General features: G+C 46.2%; 3 protein-coding genes across 13 annotated transcripts in view; 2 read left to right on the top strand and 1 right to left on the bottom strand.

The window, feature by feature from the left end:
• Positions 1-20,566, top strand: Dusp23 (dual specificity phosphatase 23). Of its 5 annotated transcripts, none has more exons than XM_063253502.1 (6): positions 7-401; positions 1,253-1,550; positions 10,434-10,561; positions 13,197-13,359; positions 13,614-13,722; positions 17,654-20,566. In XM_063253502.1, the coding sequence occupies exons 1-2, from the start codon at positions 135-137 to the stop codon at positions 1,436-1,438; spliced, it is 453 nt and encodes a 150-aa protein (XP_063109572.1). In that variant the 5' UTR covers positions 7-134; the 3' UTR covers positions 1,439-1,550; positions 10,434-10,561; positions 13,197-13,359; positions 13,614-13,722; positions 17,654-20,566. The 5 variants fall into 5 exon arrangements, with proteins under 5 accessions (XP_005002320.1, XP_063109572.1, XP_063109571.1 ...); XM_063253501.1 differs by lacking the exon at positions 10,434-10,561 and having other exon boundaries at positions 17,654-19,682; positions 20,297-20,566; XM_063253500.1 differs by lacking the exon at positions 10,434-10,561.
• The window catches only part of Vsig8 (V-set and immunoglobulin domain containing 8), a 154,543-nt gene that overhangs the window by 79,321 nt on the left and 48,139 nt on the right, over positions 1-27,083 (bottom strand). Inside the window, exon 10 of one of the 2 annotated variants that reach the window (XR_010048801.1) lies at positions 5,932-26,642. The exons of the other annotated variant lie outside the window; for it this stretch is intronic. The gene's annotated coding sequence lies outside the window, so the exon portion shown is untranslated. Of the gene's footprint in view, positions 1-5,931; positions 26,643-27,083 lie in introns of those variants that run through there. 2 annotated transcript variants of the gene reach the window in all.
• Fcrl6 (Fc receptor like 6) overlaps positions 20,311-27,083 on the top strand; it is a 15,378-nt gene continuing 8,605 nt past the window's right edge. For 5 of the 6 annotated variants that reach the window (XM_063253488.1, XM_063253490.1, XM_063253489.1 and 2 more), the window contains exons 1-3: positions 20,311-20,425; positions 22,104-22,179; positions 26,207-26,227. In XM_063253488.1, the coding sequence (XP_063109558.1) occupies positions 22,149-22,179; positions 26,207-26,227 (52 nt within the window). In that variant the 5' untranslated portion in view covers positions 20,311-20,425; positions 22,104-22,148. Of the gene's footprint in view, positions 20,426-22,103; positions 22,180-26,206; positions 26,228-27,083 lie in introns of those variants that run through there. The other variant, XM_063253491.1, reaches the window with a different exon arrangement.

Here is a 27,083-nt window from a genome sequence, read left to right on the forward strand (position 1 = left end):
GTGGACCACGTGACCGGGAGGCGCCAGTGCAGGCAGGGGGTCGGTTACCCCGCCCCGAGAGCGGGCGAACAACGGGGCGGTGCCGGAAGGACCGGACTCCCCCGGTGACCCCGGCCTGGTGCCCTCCCCCAGCAATGGGTGTGCAGCCCCCCAACTTCTCCTGGGTGCTCCCCGGCCGGTTGGCGGGGCTGGCGCTGCCTCGGCTGCCCGCGCACTACCAGTTCCTGCTGGACCTTGGAGTGCGACACCTGGTGTCCCTGACCGAGCGCGGGCCCCCGCACGCCGACAGCTGTCCGGGCCTCACTCTGCACCGACTGCGCATCCCGGACTTCTGCTCGCCGGCCCCGGACCAGATCGACCGCTTCGTGAAGATAGTGGACGAGGCCAACGCCCGGGGAGAGGTCAGCGAGCCGGGGATGCAACCTGGGGTAGAAGCGCGGGGCGAGCGCATGACCAGCCGGTGCGGGGCAAGAGTAGCCCGAATTGGAGACGGGAAAAGGGGTGCGGCTGGGTGAGCCAGCCTAGGCGGGAGGCGGCAGGAAAGCCCAGCAGGCGTGGCGAGGGGAAGAAAGAGAAAGGGGTGGACAGATTTGGGAGAGATGGAGTTAAAACCAAAAGGAGATGGTGTACCGTTTTCTAGAGCAGTGCTGTGCAAATATAACGGAGACACATCTGGAATTTTAAATTTTCTAGCAACCACAATATTTTTCAAAAGTGGTGAAATTAATTTTGGAAATAGTTCAGTAAGTCAAAAATATTGTCCTTTCGGCATGTAATCAGTGTAAAACAAATGCTTTGTGCGTGTGTGTGTGTGTGTGTGTGTGTGTGTGTGTTTTAGTGGAGACTGAACTGAGGAGCTTTACAGTGAGCTATATCCCAGCATTTTTTTTTTTAACAGACTGGGCTCAAACTTACTCTTGCCTCAGCCTTCCAGAATTCTGCAATTGCCCAATTTATAATAAATGCTGAATAAACTATTTTCATTTTCCTTCATGCCGCATCTTCAAACCTCAGTGTATATTTCACCACCCATCTCAATTTGGACTGGCCACATTTCAAGTCCTCAGTAGCCATCCAGGTCTAGTGGCTTCTGTGTAGAACAGTGAAGGTAGATCTGGGAAGGCAGTTCAGGTCTGGACCGCTTTGGTGGTACTTGTCCTCTGAGGGTCTCAGACTTGGGAACAGGAATCCTGCCCAGATGGAGCAGAAGAGTGTTGGGGAAGCCCCACACCACCACGCTTCCTCTTCACAGGCTGTGGCAGTGCACTGTGCCCTGGGATTCGGCCGCACCGGCACCATGCTGGCCTGCTACCTGGTGAAGGAGCGAGGCCTGGCCGCAGGAGACGCCATTGCTGAAATTCGGCGCCTTCGACCCGGCTCCATTGAGACCTATGAGCAGGAGAAAGCAGTCTTCCAGTTCTACCAACGAACTAAATAAGGAGCCTCAGCAGCCTCTGCCAGGCCCCCACTCCCCTGCGTGCATGGACTCAAGGGAAGTGGACTCAAGCTTTAAGCTCTCCAGCTCCCACTGGCTTCCGCTGAACTTGCAGGTGGGTCCTGATTGACAGGATGCCTGGGGTCCCACTGAAGTGGGGAAAAGGGGTTTCCAATGCTGCTTCCTTAAATAAATAAAAGAGCCAGCTCATGCTGCACAGCACTTTACAAAGCACTCCCACTTCGTACTACCCTGTGCTATAGGGAAAGAAAGACCAGCCCTGTTCTTTGAGGTTGCTGCTAAGGTCACATCTAGAAAGTGGACCATCAGGTCCAGGACTGCAATGCTTCTTGAAGGTTTTGAAACTCTGCATCTATTCCCTGATGATGCTTGATAGGGTTTCTGGGGGCCTGGTCAATGAAAAGGATGCAAATCCCAGCATCCCAGGCCAACAGATCTCTGTTGATGCAGCCCATCTCTGTTGGAGCAGGCCCCCCTGCTCCATGTGTGTCACCCCTGCCCGTCTCAATGCAGAGACATCCTGGATGTCAGGTTCACAGATGACCATCAGCTCCATCCCTCCAGAGTGGGCATCTCCTACTATCTCCTGCTAGCCTCTGAACCTCCAGCCCATCTTCAGACCAAGGAATGTTGGAAATGAAATGGTCTGTGTGATTATGCAGAGTAGATATTTGATAAATAAAAGCTCTAAGGTGAGGAACCTTGGCCATGTTTCTCAGATGTTATCTCTTTCAGCTTGTGAGAGATGGGGCAGATGGCGTACAGAAACCAAATGGACTTTTCACTCTGACATCAGCCTGAATTGCTGCAGGTTGGGCTGAATACGGTAGAATTCACCCTGCAATACATATAGAGTGTCTGTATGTACCAGGCTGTTAGATATGAAGACTGCCCAGTAGAATATGATAAAATTCTTGCCCTTAGACGCTCATAGCTCTTGAGAGCATGGATACAGAGTCCAGTCACACGTAATGAATGTTAGAAACTATGTCCGTGGTTCCAAATACAGGGACACATAGGGCAAGAAAGAGTCAAGACTCCCCTGTAGACACTATCTCTTGTAGCCTAGGCCAAAGCCAGGCCTGAGCCACCCATTCTTCAGCACTTTCTCCCTTCCACCACCACCCAACTCGGTCATCCAACTAACCCTTACACAAAAGATCTACCACCTAACGCATCAACAATCTGAGATGCTATTAAGATCACCCCCCCCCCATCGCCACCACATTTTCTTCTCTGTGTTGAATCTGAAGAAGCAATCTCTTCACCCTTTCTTCATTTCCTACCCGTTCTTTCCAGGTGAGGGCAGGTCCTAAAGCGAAGAAAACCACAATTCTAAGCAGCCAGGCTGCAACTGAAAATTGAGAAAAAGCACAAAGAGCAAACTCACTGAATGCAACCGTTTCCCACTTCTCACCAGAAGCTCCAGCCACCTTAATTACCCCACCACTTCTACCCCGACAGCATGCCCCAGCCTGTGTCTTGAGCATCTCCCAAAGAACTGTGCATGTGTGTTGTGTGTGTGTGTGTGTGTGTGTGTGTGTGTGTACCTTGGTGTGTGCTTACCCATACTTTCAAGTGGAAGAAGTATGGTGTGAACAGCTCCCTTCTGAGCTTCATTCTGAGGGCTAGCAATGATAGGGAGACAGGTGGCAGATTTGAAACTGTACCCCAAGTTTATGTCTGCACACAGTCCTGACCTGCTGGAGTCATACAGCCGATTCTCATCTTTTTTGCCTCTCAGTTCTCCTGCTCCATCTCCTGACATCCTCTGCACTGCAGGAGCAGAATCTGCCCTTTCTTTCTTCCCAAATCTCCTTTGAAGGAACAGAAAATTTTTCTAACCCCATTAAAGCCCTCTGTGCAGCCTCCCTTCCCATAATTTAAGCAAGTCTCCTCTGCCTCAAGAGTTCCTTAGGGAAATAAACATATAATTATGTGCTTAAGGAAATCGCTTTTTAAATAAGTAAGAGTTGACTTGAAATGAAAAGCTCTGCCCTTATGTTTCCATCTACCTTGAAACACTGGTCCAAATGGGTTCATCCCTGCTCCCTCTCCCCCACCTCAAATCTTTGCCTTCTCATTATCCCTTCTGTATTTGCCCATGCATGAAGAGTAACAGAATAACTGTGACCTTTTCCCATTCTGTCCCAGACTGGGACAGCAGGTGTGCACAACAAATATCCTCCATTGAAAAGGCATCTTTGCACTATGCCAGACGAGGTTTCCCAGCCTTAGTACTCCTGACATTTGGGGCTGTCCTGTGCACTGCAGGGTGTTTCCCAGAACCCCATAAGATGCCTGTACCACACACACACACACACTACCCCCAGTTGTGACAACCAAAGATACCTCTAAGCAGTGCCACATATCACTTGTGGTGAACAAAATGTGTTCCAATTGAGAACCACTGCATCTGACCAACAAGCAGCAGCTGCCATCATCAGATGTCATTTCCTGTGAGAGTAGAGAAGGGAACAGACGGGTGTGCACACATCTTAGTAGAGAGAAAGCCCAGCTCTGATCCATTTACCTTTTAATCTGTCTCTGGTAGGCACCCCCAGTCGTTCAACCTTCCCAGACTAGGTTTCCAAGATGGCAGGAGACATCCCTAACTTTCTGTATCCACAAGTGTTCTCCTTTCAATGAGTTGCTGATGAGCATAGCTCCAGCAACAATTTCTTCCAGGCCTGTGTTTCTAAATTCCCATGTGTGTCTACTCTAGTACATGATCAGGGCTCTGTGCTGAACAGAGGCTTTCTTATCCACTAATCACATCATCTGGGGTTTTCACTAATCACCTCTTGGGTTCCTCTCCCAGAAAAGTGTTCAGTTTAGAAATAACTGGACTCAGGCTGGGAAGAGAACCAGCCATACTCTTTGAGAAGATTCTCCCCTAGCCTGGTTCTCCCACGTTGATGTACCCGGAGGGATATTCTTCCTGGGTCCTTGTGCTCTCTGGCTTGTAGGTTCCATGGCAGACAGGCTGTGTGCCCTAGCACACGGCTTCCCACTGTAGAAAGAGCCCCACACCTCCCTTGGAACTAGCCTCAGCCAGCACCTTTATGACCACTCATAGCATGAAGGGATCCTGTCCACAAGGGGCTCATCACTGAGCTCCCCCCAGGCTGTCAAGGTCTGTTCCTTGTGTGTATTCTCCTGCTTGCCCCACCCACTGATCCCAAAATCAGCTCTCCCCAGGGTGACGATGAGCATGTTACCTGGGTGGGAAATTGATCCAAACCATAAACCCTTTCCCAGAACAAACTGCATTCATTTTCCAGGCTTCAAGTCAAAACTTCCGCTATCTGCATCTGTCGTGTGCTTGCTTATACAATTCTATTACCATTATGTATTAAGTGCTTACCATGTGGTTGGATTTACATACAAGGCGTGATTAAAACATATGGTGAATGTTTAAAATTTTTAAAAGACTTATCATAGTAAGAGACACATTGCCATTAACCCAGTCAAAATACAGCCCCTTGCTTTAAATACATTTCTCCCATCCTTCTTGCCACTTTCTGAAGCAACTCTGCATGTCATCTTTTGTGTGTCTACAAGGTTGTGATCAAAAATAAGATGAATGCTGATGCCAGATGCCATCCAGCCAAAAGGCAGGCTCATAAAAATATGACAGCATGTCCTCATCCATGTGTTCATGGATGGTACATGCTGTCACATTGGTACAGTGCAACTTCAGGCTCTTGCCAAAAGTCAAAACAACCATGAAAGATAAATGTTTTCAACCAGTTTAAGACATTAAACAGCACAACTAAAGACATTCTTGAGAGGATTTTTACAGCTGCTTCTGAGACTGGCAAGCATGATGGGATACATGTGTTGGACATGAGGGTTATTGAAGGAAATTAATGGCAATGTGCCTTTTACTGTAATAATTTTTAAATACAGTTGTTGATTATACCTCATATGTTGGTTTGTATTGTTTTATGCTTTAAAATTTGGGTAGCAAAGTATTTCTTTCTTTTTATAGATAAGGGAGCAAAGAGTTAGAAAGATGAATAACATACCAGAAATCATTCTTTTATTGAAGAAGCTGGGGCAAAACCAAAGTTATCTCTTGAACCCAGAGCTCTTACTTCTTTGAGCAAACATGCACCTGCTCAGACTTTCTATGGCTCCAGAGATGCAGAAGGGACTATCTGCATTATCAGAGCTGAGTATAGGACCCATCTTACACACATGCCCTCTAGGAACTCATCTCTTCATATTGATAGGAGGTCAGAAAACAACGCTGTTCTGTACTGTACCTGATGCTGAAGGCAATGTGCAGCTCTTAAACATACAACTTGGTCCCTGAAGGCCAAAACAGTGAACTCTCATCAGTGTGGTCCTGTCACATCTACTGTTATGCTTTGTGTCTAGGTGCCTCCCCCACCAAGCCTCATGCAATCATGGATGTGTGTCTTAGTTACTTTATGCTTGTCACTGCGACAAAATACCTGATGCCCAAGTTGGGAAAGGAAAGGTTTATTTTGTTCAGTTTTTGGAGGTTTCAGTACACACTCAGTTGGCTCCAAGGCAGGCGGGCATGGCTGGGCTGCCGTTCATGGTGGCTGCAAACAGCAAGCTGGAACCGCCAAAGAGCAAGACACACCTTCTTCCTGCCATTACATCACATCCTGGCTCCACCCCTATGTGGGTGGAGCACTGACACCATCAATCCAAGCACTAGACAATGAATGAATAACAAATGCACAGTTCAAACTCATGAAGCCTGGGGGACACAGTCATAAACCATGACATTCCACCCCTGGCCCCCAGGACTCATGTACATCCTTTATACAAAAGATATTTAGTCCACCTCCAAGAGTTGCCAAAGTCCTAAGTTTCAGCATTGCTGAGTAGTCCAAGTCCCAAGTCTCCTCCAAGATCTATGGCAAACTCTTAACTGTAACCCTTTACAAATGAAACAAGGTTAAACATTTCTGAAATGCAAGACACAAGATAAACATTACCATTCCAAAAGTTACAAACGGGAATATAAAGCATTGGAAACAAAGCAAGTCCAAATCCAGCAGGACAAACATTAAGTCCTAGAGTTCCATGCTCAACATCTGAAGCAATCTGGTTGCAAGCTCCAAAAGGCTTAGGTGATTCCATCCCACAGCACTTCCAGTGATTTCAACTCCCGCAGCTTTTCTCTTAAATCCTATCTGCTTACTTTTTTTTTTTATCTTTTTCCTTTTTATGGGTACCAGGGATCAAACTCATGACTGCCTGCTTGCAAGGCAGGCGCTTATGCAGCTGAGCTAAATCCCCAGCCCCTCTGTTTGCTTTTTGCAGCTTTCCTTGGATCATCCACGTTCCTGGCTTTTCCAAACTTCTGGGGTCTCCACTGCACCTTAGGCTTCACTCTTGCATCTTCACAAATTGCCCTCTCAGGGGCACACTGCTTGGCCAGCCAGGCCCTTTGCAATCGAGGTGGAAGCTGTCTTACCCTCAGAATTTGTGCATTTTCCTTGCACCTAAAATCAGCACCTTATGGATGCCGCCAAGGTCTGCTGCCAGCTGAAGCAGTAGCCAGGCTTTTCTCTCTCTTGGCTGTAGCGGTCAGTTGCCTGGATCGCAGGGCTCTGTTTACCTGATTGTGAGAAAAAGCTTCTCTATGTTGCCGCCATTCTGGAACCTCATATGGTCGCTGTCGACATTCTGGAACATGGCGCTCTGCAGCTTTTCCTCTGAGCACATTTTTTCACCTTTGCTGTGAGGCTGCACAGGGTGGGGACCTGCCTCCTGGGATGTCCTGGGGCCATCTTTCTTATCTCACTGTTTCTCCTCAGGAATCAAAATCTCAACTCTGTCTTTACAATCCACAGCCTTCCTGGAATTATCCTTCTGGCCAAACTCACAGCATTGTACATTATCCTGCCAGGCTCCTTGCTCTTGATTTGAAACATAAAGCTGGCTGAAAGCCTCCAACAATAGCCATGCCACAACTTCAACATTTGATTGCTTTTTAATTTCTTTTTTAAGATTAATCAGTCCATTGCCCTTTGTGTCAGTCTCAGGCAAAGACTCTGGGCAGGAGCAAAATGCAGACAAACTTTCTGCCAAGCCATAACACACATCATGTGGAGTCCAACGACCAATGCAGTCCTTCATCCCAGCAGAAACCTCCCAAGCCTGGTCTTTACCATGAGGCTTTGTATCATCAGCCTTCTGGTCTCCTGAGCTCTGACCAGAATCTCCTCTATAGAACAGCCTAAGCTGCTCCAGCTCTATGCATCCAGGCAACATGTCCAAACCTTTCCAAACTCCGCCCACAAGCCATTTCCAAAGCCTCTCGAAAAACACGGTCAGGTATAATCACAGCAAACAACCCCACTCCTCGGAACCAAATTCTGTCTTAGTTACTTTATGCTCGTCGCTGCGACAAAAACCTGATGCCCAAGTTGGGAAAGGAATGGTTTATTTCTTTCAGTTTTTGGAGGAACAAATGCACAATTCAAACTCATGAGGCCTGGGGGACACAGACATAAACCATGACAACGTGGCTGAATCTAGCATTCATGATTGGTTCATTGTCTAGCACTGGGATTGGTGATGTGAGAGCTATACCCACCCAGGGGTGGAGCCAGCATACAATGCAAGGGCAGAAAGAAGGCATGTCTTTCCCCTCTTTTGCTCTGTTAGCTCTTGCAGTTTGTGGTGGCCATGAATGGCTGTCCTGCCATGCCATCCTACCTTGAAGCCAGCTAAGTATGGACTGAAACCTCCAAGAACTGTAAGAAATAAACCTGTCCTTCCTTCATGTTGGGCATCAGGTATTTTGTCTCAACAACAATAGAAAAGTAAAACTAACCAAGATGTCCACTGTTACCTAATTCAGAGCACACAGATGTCCTCACTCAGCAGGACAGTCCTCAGGCATATGTGACTGGCATGGAGCCCCAAAAAAGGTCCTTTTACAACATTTGATGATTTATTTAAAAATCCGTAATGCCCTTTCTGGTTTTGTTGTTGTTTGACCCCTCAGTGCATGCCAGGCAGTAGGCCGAGTACTTCACAGACATTACCTCATTCAGTCTTCAAAAATAGAACCTATGGACAAAGCACCGTTTCCATAACCAATGCACAAATGAACAAACTGAGACCCAGAGAGATTTTAAATTGCTTGCCCAAAGCCACCGAGTAAAGCAACATTCTGACTTGGAGCTAACAATACACTGCCTTCCCCCACGAGATTACGCTTATAAAATATATAACAACATTTTGGGTTCCCCAGAGTGTGGGCATTTGAACTCATGGGATAATTACTGGAGCCCTCTGACTTCGTGGCTTTCCGAATATGCTGCCCAAGTCTTCCTCAGCTCTGTTTGGGGAATGAACCAGCTAGCAGCACCATCCACATCCCCAACTGGCTTCTCAACTCTCCAACACCATCACAAATGTAGTCCCCAGCTGATTTAGAAGTGAGTTATATAAGCACGTCTTCCATTACATTTAAAGCTTTCTCAAGCTATTATGCATTCAAGGCAAGCTCTCAAGAAAGCAGCATGCTCGCCCACACACCACCTCAGTGCATGTCCATGCCTCCAGCTGATGACTTATTTGCAACCTTGACAACTGGATGCTTTGTAAAGTTACTTAAGTTGCTTGAACCAATCTCATCCTGTTTTTCCCTTGACTTATTCTACCCCCATGCATGAGACCAAGGAACAAATGAGGGATGTCACTCCAGTTTGAAGTTTCAGTATACAACACTTCAGTATGGTAGACAGTTCTGGGATGGTTCTCTCAACTTTTACAATAAACACAACATCTCTTCTTTACTCATATATACTCTCCTCAAATCCAAGATGGCACTATGGAAAATGACAATCAGGGTAGCCACTCCATGAGTTACACCGCCTGTCTCCTCCAGTAGGTTTTGTGTGCCCATGGACTTCTCCATCCCAAGAAAATGATTTGATTTGCATATTTTCTTTAGGTACCCTGCATGAAATCTAGCTGGGACCACAGTAGAATTTTATAAAGTAGCTACACTGGGGTCAATCAGAGAGGCAAGAGCATGCCATTCTTGATGATGACGTATAAGGAGCTAAGGAATCCGATTCTTTCATCTCCTCCCTCATTTCAGATGCTCCTGTCTCCACAGCCTTTTTCTTCTCTCCCGTACCTGTGTTGGGGTCCCCAAGATCACTGTCATTTGGATAATTCAAAAAAGAGCTCCTAGAACTCATACAAGCTGTTTGAGTCTTATATGTGAGGTTTACTGCAATGAAATAATACAAACTAAAATCTGGAAAGGAGAAAGACACATAGGAAAGATTCTAGAAGGGAGGCACAAGCTTCCACTTTTCCACTCCCAAAGTTTCATGTAGTGCTCAATTCTAGCAACAGTGTATGACAACACATACAAAATACCGCCAGTCAAGGATATGCCCCTGAACCTTGCTGCCCAGAGTTTTTATTTAGGGTCAGTCATGTAAGTATCCAGTATGTGTCTGACTGACCTTAACCACTCAGTCTCCAGCCCCAGCAGAAATCAAATTCAAACAGCATGGCTCAAAGCATCCTGGGCATAGAAAATCAGGTGTTCCCCACAGACCATGTTGTTAGCATGAACAATCTGGCTGGCCCAAGAGCTTAGATATTTATTGAGCAGGATATACTAAGGATTCAGAAGTCATATGTCGGGAGCTGTCATTGTGCAGGGCAACCCAGCCTACTGAGTCAAGCCTTACTGCACAATGCTGGATTCTGTGCATTCTCTCCATGTGACAGTCTGGGCACTCATTACTCCCTTTGCCTGGCATACTTTCTTCCTTAGTTTTTTGCCTAGATCCCAGGTCATACTAGCACCTAGTAGTCTTGAGACTACTATACTATACTATACATATCACTTCCTCAGAGAAAGTTTTCCATTAGTTCTCCACACATCTTCCCCAGCATCATCCTTGACTGCCTATGATGATTCCATCAGTTATTTAGTATCTGTCTCTCCTGCCAGAGTCTGAGGGATCTGTCTCTTTCTTCTATCACCTCGTACAACTTTTGGCACATGGATGCTCAATTAAACACAAAGTAACTGATGTGCTGTCACATACCTGGTTGTCTTCAGGAAAATGAAAAAAAAAGGTAAGAAAATAAACTACTAGATGGATAAGTCAGTAGAGGAATATGTGACACAAATACACTATTAAGTGTAAATGCAAGTGGATGCATACAACTGGAAAATACACAGTGCATAACTATTTAAACAATGCTATAGTGTTAAAGATGTAGGAGGAGTGAGTCTGATGAAACTGAGAAAGTTGAACCTTTCAAAGAGGCATGGCTGGCATGGCCGGTCATCCTAAAGAGCTATAGAAATGTTTGGTGATATTTAAAATATCAGAAGTATGTGCTGGGAGCAGAGTCCAGCAAGAAGTGGGAAGGATGAGTGGGTGTCAGTGAGGGGAGGGAAAGACGGGGGGATGGATGGCATAGATGAAGTAATGTCACCCAGTGGGCGGCAGAGAACACATGGTAGGTAGTGAAGGGCCGCAGGAACTCAAGCCAAAGCAGAAGGACCATATCTGATCAAGCTGTGAAACCACTCTAGGTTTTTGAGTAAAGGACATGTCACTAAGGCCAATTTTTCTTAAGCTACATCCTGACAGAATGGTCCCATTACTTAGCAGCAGTATGGTGCTTTACGATTTAACATTGTCAAAGAGTAACGAGGCCTCACTGCTGCCGGTTTAAGACTTTCCAGAAGATAAGAGTTTAAGTAAGAACCTGCTTTTCCCTCTTGCTGGAAGTTAATGACTTTAATGCTTTGCAAAAGAAAGTCAAAGGGTTGTTAAGTCAGAGTGCTCACCCTCTGGGCTTGCAAGTTATGATTTTTTAATGCTTTCCAAATGGGAAAGGATCTCAAGTGAGTGTCATCCCTACATGCCAGAAATATCTGTCTTTCAGATGGCAGCTGGTACTGGCTTCTGCACACCCACTGTTCTGTCTGATTCACTGGTGTCACATCTTAAATCAGGCCATTGCCATATCTCAGTTGGTCAGATTCAAGTGTCCTCGGAGCCTTGATCCCTGGTGCTGGGCTCAGTCCAATGTTGCAGTATCCCTCCCTGTTGTCCTGCGGTCAGGGAGTATCCTGATTATCCAAGCCTTTTGCCTCAGCTTCCCTACCCACTTCCACCCCCTCTCCATTACATCTGTCCCCTTACCTTCAAACTTGATTTCTCCAAATAGTGGTCAGCTCATCAAGTGCACAGGTGCCAACCAGACCAGGTGCTGTGTCTCCCTGTAAGTGGAGGCATGGGGGGGGGGGGGACACCAAAGACAACCTGCCCATTAGTTACACACAGGATCTCTGAAGGAATCAATGCAGCTGCAAACACCAAAGTCCCCAAACATAGGGCTCTCCTGGTTGACATTCTCCAGTTGAAGACCTAAAGAGTAACAGACCAGCATGGGCACTCATGAGCTGCCCCCATCCCCCAACAAGGGCCTTCAGAACCCAAAGTGGGATCTGGAGGAGAGGGTAACACTGTGTTCTTCAGACCTGGGGCCCTCAGAACCACCTCAGAGGTGAGGCATTGTGCAGGAGTCCTTAGAGTGCCCTGACCACTTCTGTTCATCTGTTAACCTGGAAGCCACAAGGAAATCCAGAGGAATCTTAGGTGAGGAAAATCAGAATTAGACAAACACAACTTAAAACAATGATAAGATATGATTTTATATACAGCAGTGCTGAACAGACATCGAATCTCAAAATACTAAAGGTAAAGGGAAAGCAAAATTATCAAAGTGCTGGGGATTTGTAGTTAGCACAATAGCTGTGGAGAATAAAGACTTCATGTCTATAATGTATATGTTATATATGTGAATATTTATGGGCAAATTCTGCATTTGAGCAACATAGAGACGTGTGAAGTTGTTCATTTATTCATTTATTCCATACATATGTACTGAGCACCTACAATGTGCCAGACCAAACTCGGGGGGATAAGAAATGAGCACAACCAAGAGACAAAGAATTCCACCCTCATGGACTATACATGCACAATTGTTTAAATAGCCAGAAACTGAAAACAATCTAAAAAGATACTTTTAGAAAGTAAGAAAATAGTGCACTGGAGATATTAGCATCAATATAGATGTGTCTTGGAAACAACATTGTGTAGGTAGGAAAGAAACTTGCAGGATATTAAATACAGAATAAAAACAGACAGGACTATGAGTTGTTTGTGGAGAGCTACACGTTATAAAAATAACTGGTTTGGACACCCACCAAACTCAGGATCTCAGCTGCCTCCCAGCGGGAAGGGTGGGAAAAGATCAGTGAGAACTGCTTTGTATCTTAAAGGAAACATCCACAGCAAATAGATATGTGAAAGGAAAATGTTAGCTTTGTGTATTTCAAATTTTAAGCATATATGTAGATGTTCATTTTAGCAACGGAAGACCTTTTTAAGTTTTCGTTCAAGATGGAATTTTTGTTTTGCACTGCGTTCAATTTTTATAAAAGAGTTAGAGGACAGGAAGATTAGACCACCCCCCATCTCCCAGCGGCCCTGGGGTTTGGGGCATTTGTGCATTCTATGCGCATTTAGCATCCTGATGTCCAACCACGGCGGGCGGGGGGGGGGGGGGGCAGCCCACAAGTGAGAGCCCCGCGGAGTCCCGCGGGGCTGCCTGGCAGCCCCTGGTGGCCGGAAGAGTGGAGTCATTCCGTGGGGGGAGAGTGGAGACCAGTTGGCACCGTTCTCCATCACAGGTGAACAAGTAGAGTTGGACATCGGACACCATGCCACAGTGAACGTGACCATGGAAGCCACATCTGCCGGTCCAGATCCACCTCCCAGACCACGCTAAGGAAATGTGCAAGGCGGGGATGTGGATCGCTGCTGCACACGCGTGGGGAAAGGGTGTGAAATAAGGTATGGGGTTATTCTCAGAAAGGGGAGGAGGAGACTAGAATTAGGGGAGTGGCCCTGGGGCTTTCGTAGGCTGGGGCAGTGTATTTCTTTAAGAAACACCTGATGCAAATAGAACCAAAGAAATTGAAAATCAAATTTTAATGCTGGGTAACAGCCACCCAGATGTACTTGCTGAAGTGGCTTGATTGTTTAATAATGTGCTTCAATTCATCGTGTATTATTTATTTGTTCCTACATTCATTCGTTGGTTTTAGGAAGAATGAATGTGACTGTGGTAGACTGAGGAAGCGTGTCCAAGGAAAGCCGAGTGAGAAAAGAGGACGCTCCGCCTTAGCAAAGCTGAAAGGACACCCTAGCATGCGGGTAAGAGCCAAAGGGGCCTTGGGGTGACGGATGTCGGTGAAGGATGTGGGGGTCTCCAGGAAGCGGGGACACAAGGAAATCTGAGATGTGCTTTAGAGTGGAATCAATAGACTTTGGTAATAGACTAGATGGGCAGCGAGACTCTGAGGTTTCTGTTTGAGCAACTGGGGCAGGAGGGAGTTGAAGAAAACTATGAGGTGAGAAAGCTCCAGAGGCTGAGGCGGCAGCGTCACAGCTTCAAGGCCAGGTGAGGCAGCTTAGTGAGAACTTGCCTCCGAGTAAAAACATTTTTAAGTGAGGGCAGGGTGTATCTTAGGACTCCCTGGTTTAAATCTCCAATACTTTTTTTTTTAAATCGCTGATAGAGAGAAGGACAGGAACAATGAAATGACTGTTGATTGCAAGGAGAGTTTTATTTTAGCCATGTGAAATCTGAGGTGTTTGTGAGCCACCCAGAGGGAGGAGTGCTGCTATCAACTGTACTAGGGCCGGAAGTCCAGGGCACAAATAGGGTCAGGTCGGGCAGTATCAATCTGGGTGTCACTAGTATGATATTTAAAGCCACAGGACTACGCAGACAGTGTAAGCTGACCAGGGTAAAGGAACCAGGACCAAACTCTGAGCACTCCTCCATTCAATGTCAGGAAAGAAAGAGTATCCAGCCTTTAGCCTGAGCCAGATAGAAGGCGGGGCAATGTGAGGAACACCAAGAAAGGAATGTGTTTCAGGGGGCATCCTTCAACTGTCGGAAATGCTGCTGAGCCACCAAGGAAGAGGAGGGCAGAGCATCGCCCCCTTGTCAGAGCTGGCAGCACAGAAGGCTCTGTGACTGGCAGAAGCAGTTGAGTGGAATGGGGGCCCAGGGGGGACTGGGGCACAAATAGGGCGCCAGGAGAGCAGGTGAGGAGGTTAGCATCAGCATGATGGAAGAGAAAGATGGGCTGTTCCTAGGAGAGGGATTCGTTTGGGTGGGATGATACTTGTGCATGTCCATATGCAGATGAAAACTCAGCAGGGGGAGAGGCAGAGACAGGAGGCGTGGCAGGGATGAGCGAAGGACAGAGCACTTGCAGAGCAGACAGGAGAGCAGCGATCTGCTCCGGACTCTCCTGCTGCTCAGCCTGACTCCACACGCTACTCTTTCCCAGGCGCTCATTACCTCTTCCATTGTTTACTTGCTTGTGGGAGTGCAGCTCCCAGGGGCCAGCGCACTAAACCCTTTACCACCAACTCCTCTAAACACACAAAGCTTACAGTCTTCCCATTTCCATCTGGGTTCCACATCTACCCGAGGAACTGGAGGGGAAAATAAGCAAACTGAAGAAAATTAATTCTGACCTATTTTATGCATTCTGTATAACTGCATGAAATAGATTATGTTTGACAGTGGTAAACAGAGAACCCAAAAAATCCAATTTATCACTTTAATTATATATGCTTTTCTTCCCCAATCTCCGGGGAAGAATGAGCCTCCAGCAGTTTTCAGCCTCTCTTTGGAGCCATTCTCACATTTCTGAAGCTGTGTCGGTAACCATAGACTCTCAGTCAAGGATGGGCAGCACACCAAACAAAAAAATTAACATGCTACCTAGGAGGGTATGTGAAGAAGAGATGTAAGGAGTGCATGTAAAATTAAAATGGGGAAGGGCTGGGGATTTAGCTCAGCGGCATAAGCACCTGCCTTGCAAGCAGGCAGTCGTGAGTTCGATCCCTGGTACCGATAAAAAGGAAAAAGACAAAAAAAAAAAAAAAAAGAGTAAATTAAAATGGGGAAAACAGAGATGGAGCGTGGAGCTGTAGCTCAAGGGGACTGCATGGATTAATAAAAAAAAAAATCCCTCCACAGAAAAAAATGACATCCTGCTGCCACGAAGGAAAGTATAAAGGCACCAAATTATATAGATACAAGGCTAACTCTGAATCAACCAACAACCTTTATGTATAGAAATCTCACCCTGTGATCAGCTTATTTGTGAAGAGAGAATGAGAGATTAAGAGGGCATGCGGGGGGACAGAGGAGAGTGACCATCACTCAAATGGTTACATTGAGTAAATGGGACAAAAAGAAGGTGATCCGCTTCAATTCAGTCCCACCCTACATACTCATTGAACACACAGCCTCTGCCAGGCATTGAAAGTACCCAAAGAACAAGACGAACAGAGCCCTTGCCCTCAGGAAGCTTGTGGTCCTGAAGGGAACATGTAGGCAAGAGACGGTTGGCTGGTTAATGCCAGGGAAATGTGTCAAATACTAAGGCAGGGCATGTTCGTGCAGCTAGCCCAGACAGGGTCAGGATAGTTCTGCAAGGAAGACTGAAATCCAGGACACACTAGGATTGAGCCAGACTAGCAGGGAAAGGTAGCAGGGGGCACATAATAAACAGCAGAAACACAGTTCCCATATATGTGCAGACAAAGGGATCATATCACTGAGAATATTTCGACTGGGCTAATCACAAACACGGGCTAATTAGAGTCACGACAGCCAGATTTCTGACTTGCACATCAGAGTAAGTGGTGCTGCCCGCTCACACAGGAAGAACCAGAAGAAGAGCAGATTGGGAGGCAGGGGCTGGGTTCCGTCTTTAGGTTCTGAGTTTAAGGCGCTCTTCCTGAGGAGCTCTAAGCTCAACAATCAGATTCCCACCACCACCACCATGTCTGAAACTGAGGGTTTTGGGTTGGGCTTGGAAGATACATTTGGGGTTCATTGGATTAGAGGTAGTAACTTAACCCACAGCACAGATGAGAAAGCTTAGTGAGAGAACACAGAATAGGAGGAAGGGCCTGGACCAGGATCTGCAGAACTCCTTCAAAGCCTCCAGGGGAGGGAGGTTGTGACTGCTGGGTAACATGGGAAGAAGAGACGGGAGGAAAGCCAGCGAGGGCTGTGTCGCTTTGTTTAAGGAAAGCAGTAACACAGGAAGGTGTGAATGCCTGTGTGATAGACCTGTCCAGGGCTATGCTGGAGATGAGAAGGAGGCTGAACATGTAGCTGAGTGGGTGGAGACAAGCAGGAGGGGAGCAAGCAGAGTCCAGTGCTTCCCAAACATCCTGCTTTAGGGCACATAAGGATTACCCTGCAGTGAAACACTGGGTCGCTGAGTGAGGCTGCTCCCAGCTCAAGTGTGGCCCCACCCAGCTTCTCTGAGGGCAGAGAAGATCCACATAACATCTGCAACCTTTGTGGCACACAGGTGTGTAGACTGACTACTAATAGAACCTCGCAGCGGGGGTGAAATCAAGGGAAGGGTTGCTGGCTTGGTTTGATTTGTTTGAGATGAAGACTTGAGCATCTTTCAGAAGCACCCGTGGGGAAATCCAGTTGAGATGGAGCGGCTGAATTCATGAGAGAGACGATGGTAGAATAGCATTGCTAGGGTAAGAACATGAGGTATAAAAGAATCTAACGTTAGGTGGAGCAGCGGACATGCAAGATGCTGCACTTACAAAAGCATAATCCTCTCCATAATACTAAAGAATGAGTATCACCCAGTTTATTACTTGGTGAATTGGGCATTCCAATATGCCAAACATTATTTGAATATGAGTATTCACTATTAGGTGTATTATTGGGTATTATTAAGTGTATTATGGGGTATTACAGGATATTACCCAATTATTACCATGTTACAAATTTAAAATCTGAAGCTTAAAGTTAAGTCATTGGCCAAGGTACCCCACCTAGTAAGCCACATACCCAGGATTATAACGCATAAATTTTTGACTCCAGAACTCCTGACAACTCGGCTTTGATGTATCTTGACTCTAATGCTGTGCTATTCAAAGATGAATTAGATTTTACGCTTTCCTTTGAAGACTAGAGAAAGACAATAAAGCATATATAATACCCTGTGACCAACAGACTAGTGGAGACATGAGGGAAATGCCTCAAGAAACAAAAACGATAGCATATGCCTGTCTTTTCCAGAACTCATGGAGACAAGGATGGAGCTGTCATAGAGAAGAAGTTTTATGAAAAGTTCATCGGGGGAAAGATGGATGAAGTGATGGATCGAGGGAAGAAGGGTAGATGGGTGGTTGAATGGCCTCATCGAGGCCCATATGAAGAGTCCCTGCTGAGGGCAGTTGTTGCCCCTGTAACCACAAGAGGTCGCTGTAGACCTGACACAAGTTACTCTCCAATCGCTTTCTAGAAGGAAAGGAAAGGGCAGGGAAGAGAATGAGGGCGATAGCCAGGTGCTTCACAAGGACTCCTGCCCCTGCCGGCCAGGCCCAGAACTACCTTCCCCGTCTAGCTCCATCTTCACGGTACTGCTGGTCTTTCAGCTCCTGTCCTAAACGCTAGGTTTTTGGTACGCTTTTGCAATTTGTTCTGTCCTTTGAACTAAACTCATCAATGGTCTCAGGGCTTTCCTTGGATCTCTACTTCCTGCAAGCGATGTGGCCCCAAGCCCAGCAGGCTGTACGCTGAGTGCCTCTTCTACAGGAACAACTTCTCCCACCCAAGTTCAGACCGGGAGGCAGCTTCCCAGCTCCCAGGGCAGTGGCTTAGCTTTTCTCAAGCACTTCCTCCTGGCCTGGCAAGACTCCAGGCCTGTGAGAACCAAGGCAGTCTCTGGGCCATGTAGTGCAATTAATTAATCTAAATTAATTAAAACAAAAGTAATCGAAACTGCAGTTCCTCATTCTTGCTAGCCAATGTCAAGGGCTCAGGAGCCACAGCAGCCAGGAGGAGTTACTTGAGTGGGTGCTCCGAGAATGTTTCTGTCATTGTGGAGAGTTCCAGAAGACAGCGCTGCCTACAGTGCTGTGTTTTTATCTCATTTAACCTTGTTCACAACCCTATCGTGCAGGTAAATAATTTATCCTTTTTGTTGTTGCTGTTATTTTTATTTAAAAAAATAAAAACGATGATACAGAGTTTCAAAACAAAATAACAGGAGATTAATACTGGTTAATATATTGCACATTGTTATCTTCAAAGTAGTTGTTCAGATTACAAAATATAGGCATGAAAAGAATGATCAAACAAACAATGAAAGCACAAACTGTTCTTTTTGATGAAATATGAAATATACATATGAAAACATATACAGACATATAATCTTTTTTTTTTTTTTTTTTTTTTTTTTTTTTTTTTTTGGTACTGAGGATTGAACTCACAACCTCATGCTTGCCAGGTAGATATTATTGCCACTGAGCTAAATCCCCAGCCCAGACATATAATCTTTTAGGGCTCTGGAGCATAGAAAGTTTTAAAAACCTAGCTAAGTACCCTAATCAGATTACTATTTAGAGTGAGGATTCAAGCCCAGGAAGTTGGCCCATCCTGCTGCCTCGATGCCCAGAACTTTTCCTTATCCAGCTGTCCTGTGCTTCCCTTACCTGAGCATTGAGCTGACCCTTCTCATTCCTCAATAGCCCCTGATCCTGATAGCTGCTGCCTTAACAGGGACCCTGAGTAATGAGGTCACCTGGGGGCTTCAAGCCTCTTCCAAGTGAAGATCCCTACTCTATCATCATCCCACCTCCTCAACAGCCCCTTGATTCCCTATTTTTGTTCCTTTGCTAATCCATTTCAGTCTCAGCTAAGTGTCGGCATGGGTCCCAGAAGATTCTTAACCTGCTGCCCAGGTCACTTCATCCTCAAGGGAACAGTGTGAAGCGAGGTCAGCTCCAACAGCCTTTCACTCACCTCTGAAGCCACATAGGCATCACATCTTGCAGGGGAAGAGGGTGATGTCTCACCGCCGTTCACACTCTCAGCTGCCAGAACCCAGTGACATCAATACTGCCAGAGCAGGAGTTTCAGAAGCTGTGTGTGCAAACCAGCAGAGGTGTCTGCAAGCTAGGCCATTTGTGGTTGCCTTCCTCTGTCTTTTGCCTCAGCTGCAGCTAGCAGAGCCTCAACCTCACCCCCTGGACCTGTGACTTCACAAAACTGGAGGCATCTCAAATCGGGGTGTCCGTTGGCAGGAAAATATAGAGATGTCAAGGTAAGTAGAAAAGATATCTTATTCCCGAGATAGTTAGGATGCTGTGGTAAGACAAAAGAGACAACAAAATAAACCCCTGGCCTCAGTAAACTAGTACCTTTTGTAACACAGTGTGTTTCTCTTCTGTTGTCATCTTTTCAACAGTTCCATCATGAGACCCTGATAAAACCACCAAAGCAGAAAGCTTACACGAAATGAGGGAATTGTTACTGAGCAAAACCCTAAACAAACTCTCTAGCTTCACTGGTTCTTACCAGACTTAAAGATCACTAATTTTGGAAGTTAGTTTCATACTAGCTTTCCTGTGTAGTTAACACCTCTGACATATTATGATCATAGTTATCTGGGTTACTTCTCATGAACCTGAAGGATGTTTCTGTTGAGAACACGAACTTCTGTCTTGGGCCCACGGACATCTCATAGGTGACTAACGTGGATACACACCTGGGCGTCTCCATTTTCGTAGTGTGTTTATTCCCTTTGCTGTCTTAATCTTTGGATGTAATTTTATACACAGTTTCACATGTAGATTACCCAATTGGATTTGCATGCATTTTCTTTTTCTTTCTCCTTTTTCTCTTTTCCTGAGTCCCATCTTTGTGCTTCATTAATAGCAATAGCCACTCAAGCACGTGAATTCCTTTCAACCCTATCATAAGGCTCGAACTGAACCTCAAGGCCGGGATGCCTTGTGCAGGATGATGGTGCCAACTGCACAAAGATTCAACAGCCTGTAGGACAAGGTGAGCATGACCACCTGGTGGCCCAAGTCTTGTACAAGACAAACTGTCTTTTGGAATCATGTGCTTGACCAAAGGAAACTTATTGGACTTTAGCCCGTCTCAGTAAATCAATAAAAGTTGCTGCTCTCTTTGTTTGGCAAACAGCCTGGTTCTCTCTCCGTCTCACCATTCCTTCAGCTGAAACCCCACCGAGCTAAGCTCCCTACTCCAACGAGGGGCACACTCATAACCTTTGCCCAGTCTCGCTCTGACTGTTCCCATGCCAAAGTATCCTGTCAGCCCACATTGTTCCTACCTTACTTCTTCACCACCTTTACCTTTATCTAGAGCAACCAAAACACCAAAGAATCTCCTGGTAGTATCAAATCGGCTTCCTTAGCTCAGCGAGTAAGAGACTCCAGGAAAGAAAACACTCACCTTCTTCACGCCCGCTTCAGTAACCAGCACGTTAAATTCTTCCCAGGCTATCTGATTTAAAGACTTGTAGAGAAAGCATTATGGTCATAAAGTACTTCCTAGTATTTTATCAAACTATGTTTCACTTTAGATTTGCATGTTCTGGTGCAAGGCTGTAATTCCAGCACTCTGGGAGACTGAGACAGTAGGATCACAGGTTTGAGTCCTATCTAGGCAATTTAAAAACTTAGCAATATCCTGCCTCAAAATAAGAAAAAAGTAAACAGGCCTGGGATGTAGCTCAGTGTGAAGACCCTGGTTTCAATCTGTAGTACCACCCAAAAAAAAAAGCATGTTCTGTCTTCAGAGATAATGGAGATATGTGACTTCATTTTCTGAGAGGGACCCTTGGGCAGTTTCCTTTTTGTATCTATGACAGATAATGCTGCTATGAACACTCTTGTACATATTTTTTTAATGACCATCCATGTTTCTGTTCAACTAATTTTCAGAAAGCCACTGGGTCATCTGCCATCCATGTCATATAGGGATTCATTTTGGACCAGGTCATTTTGCAAAGTTCCTGTATGGACCAAGGGCCTGTGGCGAGTGAGGCAGCACATGATGGTAGGGAACTCAGTGGAGAAAGCTGCCCCCTCATGACATCTGGGAAGCAAAGGAAGAGACCAAGGTCCCACAGTTCCCTTTGGGACACGCTCCCGAAGACCTGACCCCCCTCCCCACGGACTCCACCTTTCAAAGGTCTCACCATGTCCGAGTAGTACCACAAGCAGGAGACCAAGTGTTGAACCCATGGGCCCTCTCAGACATCCTAATACAGCAAGGAGGGCCTCAGAGAACCACAGATCTCTCAAGGTGGGCTGGGGTACATGAGCTTCATGCTGTGCTATATCCCAGGCCAAGAGAAACTGAGACCATATTCTGGAAGTCTCTGGATCTTTCTAACAGGAATGCCCCATAGCCATGTCCTATGCTGGCTCCTTGGCAAAGGGTTTTGGAAGTTACAGAGTGTCAGAAGTGATTTGCCTGGCTCTTTTGTGTCTTGTGTTTAATAAAATAAAGGTATATAATATACTTTGACCTCAGGGAAATAACTTGAGCTTTTCAAATTTCTTCCCCACTTCCTTTATTTAGACTACCATGCCATAACACCACAGGCACACACGCAAACACATATGCATGCACGCACACCCACACACATGCCTCAGTCAGGGGGCCACCCACTCACCCCGGGCCTGAGGCCGATGTGCTCTCCCCACAGCTTCACCTCAGCTTGCAGCTCCTGTCAGGCGCCTGGGCAAGCACCATGCTGCGCTGGATGGCTCTGCTGCTCCTTGGTAAGTCACTGGTCACGGGCATCTCCTCCCGGGACACTAAGGTTCCTCAGACACAGAATTCCTGATCTCTCCTGTCCCACTTCCACTGAGTTAGTGACTTGTGCTTGAGAAAAATGCACCTGTGCCTATTTGGGGCCCATAGGCACAGGGCTCGGGGGACCCCTTTCTGTTTACCATCCCATCGGCCTGGGTTCTGAGCAGAACAGCTTCTCCATGTGTCAGAGATAAACTGGGAAAACAGAAAATCACATCCTGAGGCCTCCTTGTTACCCAACTGTACTGAAATCGGGTTAAAAGACTCATTAGAGCCGACTGAAAAGGCAACGCAAAGTTATAAAGGGAAAAGAGGCTGCTGGGGGGTTCAAAGATCAGAGAGATAGGGACAGAAGTTCTGTATATTGTGTTCAGCACCAGAAGGTGGGAACATGTTTTTGGGAAAACTCAGTGTTTTCTTAGAACCTTTTAACAATGGCCACACTTCTCATTGATCGGTGGGCTTAGGTACTGAGTATACAAAACTTTTTTCAAATTGAACATTCTCTTCGGGCTGCATTCTCTCCCCTTTGGGAGGGTGAGGATTAGGGCTCTGACTAGTCCTTGGGGCTGGTTCGCAGAGTCGAACCTGTTCTCTCTTATCTCTGTTGCTCTCTTCTCTGCATCTCTCCCCATTCGAGCCAATCATATGGACTCCTCGAGAAGATGGTCCAGTGGTAAAGGGTTGCAGTGGGGAGGTCTCTCAGCTCCCCTAGGCTCAGCTCAGTCTCAGCCAGGGTCACCACACTACACCTACAAGACACCATATGCATGCACATTTATTTCTGTTGACAACTTCTGAGTTGATCTATTTTTTTTAAGTTGGTTCAATTGTTTGCTTTTTTGTTTGCTGTTTGTTTTCATGGAATCAGAAGAGCAAAACCGTTCCTCAGTATGATCTCTTCCTGGGCAGAGACTGTAAGAATTCAAGGCTGTGAGGAAGATGCCTGTTCCCTTGTGTGTCTCTCCCATTCCCACATTAAGATGTTACCATGTGCATCCTACAAATGGGCACTGAACAAGTGGCAAGACCTGATGCTCACATGTTGGTCAGAATGGTCCAGGGCCTGGATAAACTCCAATGGAAGGTTCCCAAGGGCAAGCTGCACGACCTTGTAAAAATAACTACCCCTGGACTAAACAGAGAGGCAAATTCAAATCCACAAAATATTGAACCCTTTGCTTTTTCCACTCTTCTGCTCCACCACTAGTTTAGATGAAACTGGACCCTTGTTAGGCAAAATGAGAAAGTAATAATTCATTTTAAATGCCTGGCAGGGCATGGTCACAGCAATTGTGGATAGGATGCTTTTTGGCTCTCAGGGATCCAACAGGCTAAGAGTGTTGGTATTAAACCTATTGATTATGCTCAAACACTAAATAAATAAATTGGGAGATGGTCTTTACTTTTCTTGTGAGCCAAGTATTAGCCAGCCTCCATCGTCTTCTGAGCCCATATCCCACATACTCAGTGTCTGTGGCATGTAGCCTACACACAATCCTCCCAGCAATGTGGCGGCCACACTTGGCCAAGCCATGTGTTCTACCAAGGGAGAGCTCAACTGGGCATGTTGGACCATTGGAACTGCTTCATACGGAGCTAAAATCTCCCTCCTTGGACCCACTGATTCTCATGCATTAGTTTCATTTCTGCCCCAGGAAGGAAGTAACTCAGAGTAAGTCTGTGCCTTCTTTTAAGTTTTGCCCATCAAATGATTGAAGACCATTATTGTGCAGCTTTCTCAGACAAATAACCTCCCACTGCCTCAGCAAATCTAACAGGAAATATTTTCTAGACCCTGTTCTCATCTCAATCTGCCTTGTCTTGATGCACTTTATCATTGTGGCAGGCGTTGGACTCTCTTCTCCCCACCAAGGTACTGACTGGTGCAGAACTCAAGGTGCTACTGCCTCCACAATTTGCAGTTTGGTGATGCAATTTATTACATTTTCACCTACTCTTCTGGCTCTATAAGTGACACTGCTGGGCCTTCCCACTCTGTACATCTCCAGTGGGCTGCTGTCCGATCACAAAGGGTGATTCTGCAATTACAAATCCAAGATGCTGCAGCACCATAGGATGGCAAGTCATTGGGACTTAGAGATCTAAGCTAACCTGAAATGGCTCTATGTCTCTAGACGCCTTCTCTCTTGGCATAGGCCACTGTACCTCAGCTTTGTTTGTTTCTCACCTTGTAGCCGCAAAATCGTTTTCTGGGGAGGAGGGAAAGGTGGTGGAGACCTAAGTACAGAGTGAGTTCTCAGTCACCCTGTGGTCAGGCCTTTCCGCTTTCAGTTAATGTAGCAGCCACTTTTCCAGTCAGCGGGGCAGTATAACCTTCACAGTCGCCCTATAAAAATAATATGACAGGACGAGGAATTGGAGCTCTTGGAATCTAGACAGTGTGTTCAAGTTCACATAGAAAGGTTCATGAGTCCAGTGCAGGTCCTCTGCTTCTGAACCTTGCCTGTTTTCTGCTACAACAAGCTCATAAATAGGAAAGGTGGAGAAAACGGGTAAGTAGAGGGATGATAAGAAATAGACTCTCACAGTCAACTTCACAATGGAGAAGCTATAACTGCGGTGAGTAGAAGACCAAGCTGAAAGCCCCATTGATGTCTGAAGTTACGGTGGGCGGCAAAGATGGCAGCATGTGACTGAAAGTGACAAATGCGTGCTTTGAGAGGGTGTTTCAGCCACCTCTTCTGGGGCCGTGGCTGAGTTTCTCAGTGTCCCCTGCAGCCTTTACGGTATGTCACCAGTGAAGGACACAGCTCAGTTTGTGGGAAGACTGGCTGAACTGACGCACTTCTTCTTTCAGTCTGTCGTCACCGCCTCCCCTGGACCAGAAGTACAAACTGTGCTCCACCACTGCATGTTCACCTGTGCCCCTCGATTTAGGGTCATTTATCCCTGAGACAATTCATGATCCTCTAAAGCCTTGATGCAGGGTGTGCAGGTGCCAGCATGGTGTGTGATGCATGTCACTTATTTGTGGTTCTCTCATTTGTCTGAGCTGCCTACATCCCGTATGCTTGACTATCTGTCTGAGGACCTTGGCCTCCACACTCTGATCGCAGCCATATGCTATTTCCCCAGAGCTCTGTGGATGTACTGAACCATAGAAACTAGGGCCAGATCTTGCTATATGGGCTTTACTGTATGTATGGGAGTGAGTGCTTGGGCATGCTGGTACAGGAGTCTAGTCCTATGTCTTCTACCTTTTGATCCCTGCCCCACACAACTAAATGTGAAAGAAAACATGCGTGCCCTTACTCCACAAATGCTTATGAAACACAGATGGTGTTCCATGCATAGGTTCTACATGTAAGGACCATGGCAGTGGGTAAGATAAACAGAATCAAGGTAGGCATGGTGGGCACACCTGTAATTTCAGCACTCTTGGAGGTTGAAGCAGAAGGATCACAAGTTTGAACCAAACAAATTAGCAAAAGCCTATCTCAGAATTTAAAAAGGAATGGGGCACAGCTCAGTGTGAAGCACCTGGGCTCAATCTTCAGTACAAAACAATATATAAATAAAATAAATATATAATAATTTTTTAAAAAGCATAATCCTTGCTTATTCTAATTCTAAACAGAGGAAGACAGGTGATAACATCTTGACAACTTAATGAATAGGATAAACTCAAATGTGTTCTTAAGATGATAGGACACAGTGACAGTGATTGAAGAGAGTTCTTTTGATTGCAGTCTCAGGAAAAACCTGTCCGAAGTGCAACATTTGAACCATGATAGGGCAGAGGATGGGGGCAGGGTGGGTCCAGCATAAAAACTGATTAGTTGAATGGGTAAATGGTTGGGTGGCTTGGTGGTTATGTGGGGGAGTAGTTCGACAGTTGAGTGGCTCAGTTTCCAGGTGGGTGGCTTGCGGGCTGGATGTAAACACCAGTTGAAGTGACAGTCTGAATGTTCTTCCCAATGTGAAAATTCTTTCTACTAAATTTTTAAAAATCACTTTGTTCTCTTGCAGTTTCGTGTGTTGGGAGATGTGGTAAGTTTTTCCATATCTTCTGACTCTGAGTATGTCTCTGGGTCAATGTTGAATGGACAGAGATGGTATCATTGGGTCTCTCTGCAGCATCTGTAGAACAGCTACACTCTAGGCTCCTTCCTTAGGACTCTTGGCTAATGTCCAAGAAGAGGAGAAACCTGCAGCTCCATTGGCTAAAGGTCCTAGGGCGAGATGAACCTCAACAAAGTGGCTCTGGACCTTTCTCTTAGTCCCTCAAAAGAGTCTGTGTCCCTTCTCTCAGTGTAGCTCCGGAGCATCTGTATTCTCTATTCAACTCATCTTGGGCTCATTTCCTTCCCTTTTCTAACCACAGAAGCAGGCCTTTGTCCATCAGTCTTCTTTTCTTTCTGTGCTATTCCTGTTCTCCAGCCTTGTTCTGAGTACCTCCAGGGTGCTGTCAAGTAAAAAAAAACCCTAGGCTATGAACACGCTGACCTCTGAGGACATTGTGTGTGATGTAGGTGGTGGAAATTTAAACCTCTACTTAGATGGATAGAAAGAGCAGCTGGGAGAGTAAGGCCCATCCTCTGGGAAGGATCCAGCCCCACAGGTGACGCTGGATCCCTAGGAGCGCTTTTCTTGTCCACATCAGAGCACAGAAGCATATTAGGAATAAGGAGAGGGAGAACAAATCCCTCTCATGACTGTGATGGAAGCTAAAAGCCCCTGCTGGGGATGCAGATGGAGGCGGGGCCTGGGGAGCTTGATTGTGATTCAAGATGTTCCGGCTGGGGCATCTCTTATGAAGCCCCTCCACTAGCTCCTCTCCAGTCTGATGGACAGAGACGCAGTTATTATCAGGGTGAAGGCTTTATTAAGCATCACTCTGGGGTAA

The sequence above is a fragment of the Cavia porcellus genome, unplaced genomic scaffold (assembly GCF_034190915.1).
Source record: "Cavia porcellus strain 051 isolate PalLab524CR breed Dunkin Hartley unplaced genomic scaffold, mCavPor4.1 scaffold_7, whole genome shotgun sequence".
Taxonomy (NCBI): domain Eukaryota; kingdom Metazoa; phylum Chordata; class Mammalia; order Rodentia; family Caviidae; genus Cavia; species Cavia porcellus.